This window comes from Haematobia irritans, chromosome 3 (assembly GCF_050003625.1).
Source record: "Haematobia irritans isolate KBUSLIRL chromosome 3, ASM5000362v1, whole genome shotgun sequence".
Lineage (NCBI taxonomy): Eukaryota > Metazoa > Arthropoda > Insecta > Diptera > Muscidae > Haematobia > Haematobia irritans.
In genome coordinates, this window is record NC_134399.1 from 7,637,956 (window position 1) to 7,647,067 (window position 9,112).

The window sequence follows — 9,112 nt, forward strand, 5'->3', positions numbered from 1 at the left end:
AAATTATAAATATTATGAGCTTAAAAACTAAAAAAAGTAACATAAATAGTATTAATAACTGACTAACAGAATTTGAAACAAACAGATACACAATATTTAAAACAATTAACAAAAAAATATTATAAAAATTACGAAAAAATTATTAAAATTACGAATAAAATATAAATTTAATTATTAATTTAAAAAATTGAAAATAAGAAACAAACAAAAATAAAAACATGAATATAAAACTTCTCCGTGAAATTTAGAACATATTAAAGTTCTATGTAATATTTTATTGTACACTTTGTATGTTAAACACTTTAACACACTTATGTTTTTTGCTAAAAATAAAAGCTATGTAATTGTCTTCCTATTAGCCAAAAATAATTGTGTTTACTATCTATCTTCGACATATTGCATTCATGTCGAACCTCTCGTTTCTATATATAAATTAATTGCGTATATTGCAAATCACACAAAAATTTTTACATTTAACACTCATAGAAATTCTGTTATAAACATGTGTATATGCGACCTATATCTAAATCTGAACCGATTTTGACAAAATTTGACGTATATAACTAGAATGGCAATATGTTAAGGATAGTTTTAGTATTTCTTCAAAAATCTTAATTTTCGTAAATGTTTCTATTGCACATTCTGAGTAAATCATTTTTGGTATTAAAACAACTTGAGTTATTTAATTTTAGACCATTTCTTTAATTTTAGGTCATTTCTTGAAAAAAAAAGTATTCCATCCAATGAATTATTCTTCAGCTAGCTTCTAATTTTAGTTTTATCTGATTATAAATTTCCACATTTGCTGCGGAGTGTGGATACTTTTTAAATTTATTTCAAAAAATTCATCAAATTGAAAAAGTTGAACTCCCTAAACTATGTATCTAAAGAACGGAGCTAAAATCGTCATTTTCGATGCAAAAATCCAAATTGTTAATTTTTTTAGTAAAAATAAAAAAATTAGTAGCCTTGCTCAAATCTGAACTAATTTTGAAAACAATCATGAAAAATTTTAGAAGTGATTTATTTGTCAAAATATCACAAAATTTTTTCATTTACATCCAAAACACTGAATTCGGATCACACCATAAGATGTGATGCAAATTAGTGCAACAACTGTTGAAATGGTGGACATTCGTCCTATGACAAGCTCATGTTAAATTCATCGCTTCTGCCCCAATTTGCACCACTTCCGGATTCACTCGTATCACTGGATTTGTCAAAAGCTTTTGATCGGGTTAGTCACGTAAGGCTAATTCATAAACTGAACACTGACTTCCATTTTTCAGAGTACTCTTGTAAACTTATGCAATCATACTTGACTGGTCGCTCTCAATATGTTTCTTTAAAAACCTCCAATTCAGCCATTCGAAGTATTGACTGTGGAGTACCCCAGGGATCAATTTTAAGCCCTCTCTTATTTCTCTTGTATATCAACGACATTGTGGATCATATTAAGGGCTATAACTGCATACCTTTTCTATTTGCTGACGATATACATCTATTGTTCTGTGGGAGCTCTACCAATGCATTGATTTCATTAGTTAACACCGTCCTAAAGGATATTAGTCAGTGGGTAACTTCAAATGGTCTTGAAATTAATGCACGTAAGAGCAAGGCCATGTGTTTTGGACAAATCCGCGATGCCAGGGTAGAAATGGTTGACTTGATCAAGTGTCTAGGTGTTGTACTCGATCCTAGACTGGACTTTAGTAGCCACATTGACTCCATAGTATCTAATATTGTCGTTACTCTCCGTCGACTACGTTCTTTAAGTACCTACTTGCCCTGGTCATGTCCGGAAAAATGTCGCATCTTCTCTGATGATGTCCCAGATTTATTATGCAATTGAGGTTTATTCTGGAGCACCTGGTTCGAATTTGCAGAGACTGAGACGAAGTTTTCATATGATTGTGAGATATATTTATGGACTGCGTAGATTCGACCACATTTCACAATATGCTTTACAATTTCTGGGCTTTCCTTTTCAAAGATTTTTTGAATTACGTATTTTATTTTGTTTTTACAAAATTATAAAGTCAAATCTTCCTCCAATGTTAAGGGAACAATTTATTTTTACAAGAACTACCCGTAATCCACAATTAGTGATTCCTCATATGGTGACGCAACTATATGAGCGATCGTTTTTGGTGCGAACCATGCGAGCTTGGAACAATCTTCCCCAGGAGCTACGTAACTTTTCTTTTTCTAACATTGTGTTTAGAAATAAGCTCATTGATCACTTTGCTTCACATGGAAATGATTAAAAATTTGAACATGTCTTTTAGTCGCTCTATACCAGCGCTGCTACTAGGGCAATATTTATATTCTTATAATTATTACTAATACTTTTGGCTGGGGAGCCACTATCGTTATTATTCTAGTACAGATATAAATTAAATTATGTTTTGAATTTGTATCATAAACTATTGATAATTAAGTTTGTAATATTGTTATCGGCCTTGAAGGCTTTATATATTACTGTCAATAAAGAAAGAAAGAAAGAAATTGCACTACCTTTTTGGCGACGCTTTTTTTGCTTGGTAACTACAGTTTTTTCGTTATTTTACAATCTTTCGAACATTTTAATATTTAAATATTTTCATAAACTAAAATTAGCTTTGATTTCTTTTGATCAATCAGATCGATACTCGATATATCGGTCAATGTCAAAACCATTTTATACACTACTCTCCACAATGTCCAAATTCTCAATCTGAATATGTCTCATATGCAGATCTCAGATCTCTAAGCAATTGACAAAAACTACTTGCTCTTTGTATAATATGTGCATGACATAGACTTTAATTACAAAGTCAAGAAAGACATGAGACAATTTATTTATTTTATTAATTGTTTCGTTAAAATTGTTCTCAAACTAGTTTCAACTGGATCTTATAAAATTGAAAAAAGTCAAAGCAAAACTACATTGTAATTTATTAGAAGAATTTCTCTTCTGCTTGGTGGATATTCAATAAGAAATATATTTTCGAAATAAAACTTTTAATGCCCTTCCAGCGAAATTGATTTCTGGAGAGGGGTCACGTTATCATGTTGTCTTGGACTTAACGAATTAAAACGTTCTATTTTTAATGGAAATGACAAGAACTTCCCAAATATATATTTGAATATTTCCATTCGGCTGGGAGGCCTCCCCTTAGTTCAATGTTTAGCGTACCCGCATTGCGCGCAGATGGTGAGGACATTTCTGGGAGTTTTAGCCTTATAAATGTTTTCTATAAGTGCTTCTTGGAGCTTACACACGAATGAACAATTTTGTGATAATAGCAAAAAAGTTATTTGTTTCAGCAGCTCTATAAATTTGTTTATTCCTTTTTTTCCATATGCATTTTTGGAACAATTCAATTGGAAATATTACAAAAAATACAGTCCCATTTCGACAAACTGGAGCATTTGTCCTATGGCAGGTACGTTAGTTCAAGGAGCTATTCAGTCTATTGTGATACCACATATGATGAACTTTTTCTTATAAATGAGAGCTACCCCATTCTATATATAGCGCAAAGATAAGGAAACTCCTTTTTATAGCCAAAGAGAAACTATAAAATACACAGGAATGTCAGCATCATTATTGAGAGGGATAAACTACCGCTGAAAAACTTTATTGGTGGAACTGGAAACACATTGGGAAACTCGTCTAAGAAGTCGTCGTCAAAGCGAATATTGACATGGGTGCATGTAGGCCCTCATGAAACAGCGAAACTTGAATACAATTTTCAACCTTACCTAACTTAGATATATCAAATTCATCAGTTTTGAGGGATTGTTTAAACCATTACCGCTCTCTGTCTCCATATGAGGACACACACCTGTTTAAAGTCAAACAACTATGAGCTTGTAATTTTAAATACGCCTATGGACAGCTTTAGACTGCATTTGATCTATAAACAAAGAAAGAACTTGACTATAAGGAGCTTGTCTCTTACCTTGTGAGATAAGTTCGGCCGTTATGAAAACTTCGTGGGGAAATATCCCTGTATTCCGGGCTGTGCTAGTTTTTTTTTCACTTTGGTGGATTTTCATAATAAAAGTCTCATTGTCCTTTTTAGCAAGATCATTGCATTATATTTTAACAACGTTAACACAATCTGGGTAAAGTCTTTTAGTGAATTCTCAAGTTAATGCTTTGTATATTTTTGCCCTTTTTGGTTTGGAGTTTCACTAATATGAATACTAGTCTTAAATCGAACTTATGTCCTATTCTCTCTCTCATAGAAAAGCTCAAAGCTCATTTGTATAGAAAATTAATTTTCATGTTTTAGTATGTAAATATAACCATAATGACCAGCGGTAGGCGGTAGGCGAAACATTTTCGCCACGACGACAAATAAAATAAGCTTGTCGGCGAAAATGTCCTCTTTTCTTGTTTCCGAGTGTTTTTGATGGTCAATATAGTATGAATTTTTAATATTTAATGAAGGAGATGGATAGAAACACGTAATGTTTTGTTATTTGTTGAGTTATGTCATGAAAAACGAATTTCAAAACCTAGATAAGCGATGGCAACACTATACCATTTTCCGCCAAGGAATTAGTATAGATTTTAATTTGGCAACATGCCGCAAGCCTTCACCGCATTCCGTCTCGGATATTGAGCTTTCCATACGAAATACACGTAAACAAGTGTTCGCCTACCGCCTATAGCTATTTATATTTGCACACTTTCACTATTTTTCTCCACACTTTAGCACTTTTTCTATACTTAGCGATTTTTAATCAAATAAATTTGGCAACACTGCTACCGAACGTTTGCGTTTATATTATTCGAATACAACCCTGCTTGTTGAACAGCGGCCACCATTTTGGAAAAGTGAACAAAAAAATTAATGACACGACGTTGCCACAATTGCTGTTCGCGAACAACCAGAGTAGACATCGTTTTTCATTTTTCACAAAAGATTCTCTTCACAAAAACCAAGACGGTATCTCCGCCACCAAAATACTTCTGCTAGAGTTGACCAACTGATAGAAATCCGCCGATTTTATTGCATTGGAGAACATCTGGAAACTCTTAGATCCTCCAAAAGGTAAACAATGAATGCCAAACGAGCCAAATACGCTACATTGACAACAACTACAGCGAGTGGAACAATCAAGGAGGAAGTGGTTCCCGTTTTAATACACGATCCCAATTCAGGTGAAGAACCGCAGTATGCTTATGCCACATTTGCAACAACTGAGGAAGCGGAGGCGGCGGTAGCATCGCTAAATCAACAAAGGCATCCTGATGTTATACAGGAAACGCAAGAGGTAATAATAGACGAACATGGTAGACCCATAGCCATTCATCAAGTTATTACGGATGAAGTCGAAGAAGTAGAAACCGTGGTGGACGATGATGGTAGCCACACAATATTGCACATTGTTCCAACGGGTACATCGGAAGGGGGCCACGACGATAGTTTGGGCAGTACAGAAGAATATGAAATAAATGATGCTGGTATAAGTGAGCTTGTCATTCGCAACAACAAAACCTTTTACTGTCCCAATTGTGGAAATTGTTATAGCGCTGCAGGCTCTCTAAAACTACATATGAGGGCATGTATGCGACAAAAACCTGAAGTGCCCGAAGAAGAAAGAAAATGCAAAATATGTAATCGTGTCTTCAATTCAGTCAGCTATCTTAAGGAGCATATGCTACGTCACACGGGCGATGGTCCAAAACGCTGTTCACGCTGCTATCGTAAATTTGTCGATGAAGAGAAATACAATGCTCACATGGAACAACACAAGCATCAAGACAAACTAGAAGCTGAGGCCGCTTCACTCAATATGGAGCATGGTTTTAAGAAGATGGTGGTCAAAGAATATACTTGTTCCTTCTGCTCACAGAACTTTACGGTAGCCTTTGAAGCCGGAGCCGTAAAACGGCGTTATGCTTGTGATCCATGTCGTGACAAATTCTCTAACGCTGAAATGTTGAAGCAACACAAACAAATGGTGGATGAAAAGCGGGAATTCTCTTGTGATCGATGCGGACGCAAATTTGTGTTTGAAGGTTTTCTACAACGCCACATTCCCACATGTGATGGCACCATAAAACGACGACGAGATATGAAGTAATCTACAAAATAGGGGTTTATTGGGAAATGCTAGGCTTTTATTAGATGCTTGCTTGTGTACGATTTCCAAGAGAATTTCAAAACTACTTTTTTTATTTACATTCATAAGTCTATACTTGTTTTTCTGAAATAAAAATAATATTTCCCCCTTAATGAAGTAGCATATAAAAGGTGCCTATCTCTGTGCACTTTAGGCTATATTTCTATTTTATTGTTTACAATATATATAATATGAATTTTGACAATTTTGTAAGCCACTATTTTAGACTTTATGTGAAATGTTAGAAATAAACATTTTAAATACCATTGGGCTACGAGTTTTATTTTTTGTTAAAACTTTTTAGCCGATAAAGAAGTCGATGGGTGGAGGTTGACGTACATAAGGAACTACTGAAAATGGGAAATATCAAATGGACACGCAATCTTCGAAATAATGGTTTAGGTTCATGTTCTATAACAATGTAATACCCTGAAATAATGGTCAGATATACTTGATGGTTGTGGGTAACTTTCGAGTGAACAGAGATTGACTTGAGATTTTGCCGTATGGAATACCCATCTCAAAACTTGATATGGCAAATCCACCCATGCTAGCTGATCTAAAGAGGGTCATGTGGGCCCCATTTACACCCGTAGAAATGGGGCCCATATCATCTATCCTTTCTGAATGAATCACATAGGTCCACCATGTGCCACTGTCGCCATATATTATTTAAAATACAAGACATTCTTCTACCTATGTTTCCTCTCAACTTTTTCATTTATTAAAGATATTTTCTAAAATGATTTTAAACAGAAAATCACATCATATTTATTTTAAAAACTAATGAAAAGCATGACGATAGTAGCAGCTCTCCACTTTTAATGCATACAGCGAATGTATATAATTTAAGACCACAATTTGATGTGGGCGCGCTTAGCCAAAGCTTTCCAATCGGTATGGGCATAGAATTCATTGAAGGTTGGACTAACCAATTTGTCCTTAGGCAATGTTTTGTAAACGGGTTCGCCGTACCAAGTACCAACCTACACAGAAAGAACATTAATACCATTGAACGAAAATTGTTCAATTTCAACTTACTTCCCAACCAGGAACATTGGCCATCAATTTGGCTTCTTCGTCGCGATTGCGTCTCAATTGCTTCAAGAACTCGCGATCTCGTTCAGCAATCAAAACAGGGAATATAACATTCTCAGCAGAACGCATTTCGATTTCTTCGCGTTTAATCATTTTGGCATTCAAGTAGTAAACATACAAGCCAACGGTGGTCACAGCAGCATAAGCTCCCAACATTTGCCAACCTTTATGAATAAATACATTTTAATGATATAAAATCTTCTGTGACAAACAATTGCTGAGAGATTCCGTAACTCACATACCTGACAAATATACTTTGGCTGGTACACGAGCAAAGGGTATTTTCTTGTAGCCTCCTGGTGGGGGCATATCTTGCTTTTTAGCAGCATCCATTGTTTATCTCTTCAGGCAACTAATTTAGATTGAGATTTATTAATTTTTTGATTTCTAAGTAAAGATAATTTCCAATTTTTTTTACCTATGCTGCTGTGAAAAATGAGGAGAATTGCAATGTCAAATTTTTTGACAATCGGCCGTTTGCATAACACCAGTGCTACCAACGCAAGACTTTTGTTTACAAAATTCTTCTGTTGACATTATAGCAGATGACCAGAGATGGGAATTGCTATAGGTTTCTTATAAGGAGAAAATGAAAACAAACCAGAACGTCATATGCTATTTTCCCACTGACTCGTTTTTCCAAAACATTTCACCGTTCACACCGAGAAATTCGAAATTCTCATTTACTCTAAATTCAAATATATGCATCGTTTTTTCAAATAAATAGCGCGATCACAAAGGGAAAACATTTTCACATCCATATGTTCTTCAAAGCCTTTGTTTTGTATATTTTGAAAAGAGTATGTTCAGTCAGAGCATATTCCATATTAGGGGCGTTTACATCATAAAAATTACGTGTTTTGGAGGAAAATTTGTGATTTGAACTTGATTTTTTGTATGGGGAAAACGACTCGTTTTGAAATGCTTATAAAGGGAAAAATTTCAAACCCCAAAACATGCTTGGTGAGAACGCCGTAATAACGCAGAGAAAGGAGACATCGTCCTAACAAAAATTTCACTGCAAAAGTTCCTATGACTTTCTTATGGATTGCTGAAATTTCCTTCATAAAGCAATGACGCAATTTTTATCGACAAGCAAAGCAAATTTCCCAAGGTAGACTTGGGTTGAAAGCTCTATTGATTTCAACAGAACACTTAAGGTGAGTACTAAGTTCGAGTTTAGCCGCTAAAGTGAAAACTAAATCAGTAAAAACAGGCATAAAATTATACATATTTGTTGCAAATTTTATTATAACTTGATTGGGAATAGCCCAAAGCAAAAATTTTACAAAAGTTTTTATTCCATAAAATGGATTATTAAAGAAAAGTAATCGTGAAAAATGCGATTTTAGCGGCTAAACTCGAACTTAATACCCACCTTTAGTGAACAAATCCACTACACTGCATTGTCTGTGTCTTTAGTACAATAACGTCGCTTTTTTCAAACCTGCTGTTGTTTTATATATTGGAGAAGTCTTTACGTCAGCCATCTCAATTGTTGCCTCAATCTTGAGTTCATCATCAATCAAAAGAAACCTTCAACTCAACAGTAAATTTTATGTTAAAATAATAATATTGAGAATAAACTAAAAAAATCCGTATTTTTATTGTATTAAACCGCAATTAAATCCTTTAAGAGCACTCGAGATTTGTAAGTGTGTAAACATAACCACAGTGTTAGGCGAAACATTTTGCCATGTCTTCTTTTTTATTTCCGATTATTTTTGTTGTCAATATAGCGTTCTTTTTCAATATTAAGGTGGGTATTAAGTTCGAGTTTAGCCGCTAAAGTGAAAACTAAATCAGTAAAGAAAATCATCAAATTATACATCTTTGTTGCAAATTTTATTATAACTTGATGAGGAATAGCCCAAAGCAAATTTTCACAAAG

General features: G+C 34.2%; 2 protein-coding genes and 1 long non-coding RNA gene across 4 annotated transcripts in view; 1 reads left to right on the top strand and 2 right to left on the bottom strand.

Annotated features, from left to right (window-relative positions):
- Positions 1 to 4,241, bottom strand: part of LOC142230276 (uncharacterized) — a 148,473-nt gene extending 144,232 nt beyond the window's left edge. The window contains exon 1 of the long non-coding RNA XR_012720633.1: positions 3,948 to 4,241. This is a non-coding gene — a long non-coding RNA (uncharacterized LOC142230276). The remainder of the gene's footprint in view (positions 1 to 3,947) is intronic.
- A 593-nt stretch (positions 4,242 to 4,834) lies between these two features.
- LOC142229439 (uncharacterized) lies at positions 4,835 to 6,389 on the top strand. The gene has a single exon (XM_075300000.1). The coding sequence runs from the start codon at positions 5,056 to 5,058 to the stop codon at positions 6,082 to 6,084; it is 1,029 nt and encodes a 342-aa protein (XP_075156115.1). The 5' UTR covers positions 4,835 to 5,055; the 3' UTR covers positions 6,085 to 6,389.
- A 421-nt stretch (positions 6,390 to 6,810) lies between these two features.
- ND-B16.6 (NADH dehydrogenase (ubiquinone) B16.6 subunit) lies at positions 6,811 to 7,757 on the bottom strand. 2 transcript variants are annotated; one of them, XM_075300425.1, is made up of 4 exons: positions 7,640 to 7,757; positions 7,464 to 7,573; positions 7,165 to 7,385; positions 6,811 to 7,109 (listed from the first exon to the last, which is right to left on the bottom strand). In XM_075300425.1, the coding sequence occupies exons 2-4, from the start codon at positions 7,552 to 7,554 to the stop codon at positions 6,972 to 6,974; spliced, it is 450 nt and encodes a 149-aa protein (XP_075156540.1). In that variant the 5' UTR covers positions 7,555 to 7,573; positions 7,640 to 7,757; the 3' UTR covers positions 6,811 to 6,971. The 2 variants fall into 2 exon arrangements, with proteins under 2 accessions (XP_075156540.1, XP_075156541.1); XM_075300426.1 differs by having other exon boundaries at positions 7,464 to 7,576; positions 7,644 to 7,741.
- Positions 7,758 to 9,112: the final 1,355 nt, after the last annotated feature.

Excerpts from the sequence above, each read along its gene's own strand:
- LOC142229439 (XM_075300000.1), top strand. The coding sequence starts at position 5,056 with ATGAATGCCAAACGAGCCAAATACGCTACATTGACAACAACTACAGCG.
- ND-B16.6 (XM_075300425.1), bottom strand. The coding sequence starts at position 7,554 with ATGGATGCTGCTAAAAAGCAAGATATGCCCCCACCAGGAGGCTACAAG. Across the intron at positions 7,386-7,463 it reads AGCCAAAGTATATTTGTCAG|GTTGGCAAATGTTGGGAGCT; the intron begins GTATGTGAGTTA and ends TTATTCATAAAG. Across the intron at positions 7,110-7,164 it reads CCAATGTTCCTGGTTGGGAA|GTTGGTACTTGGTACGGCGA; the intron begins GTAAGTTGAAAT and ends CTTTCTGTGTAG.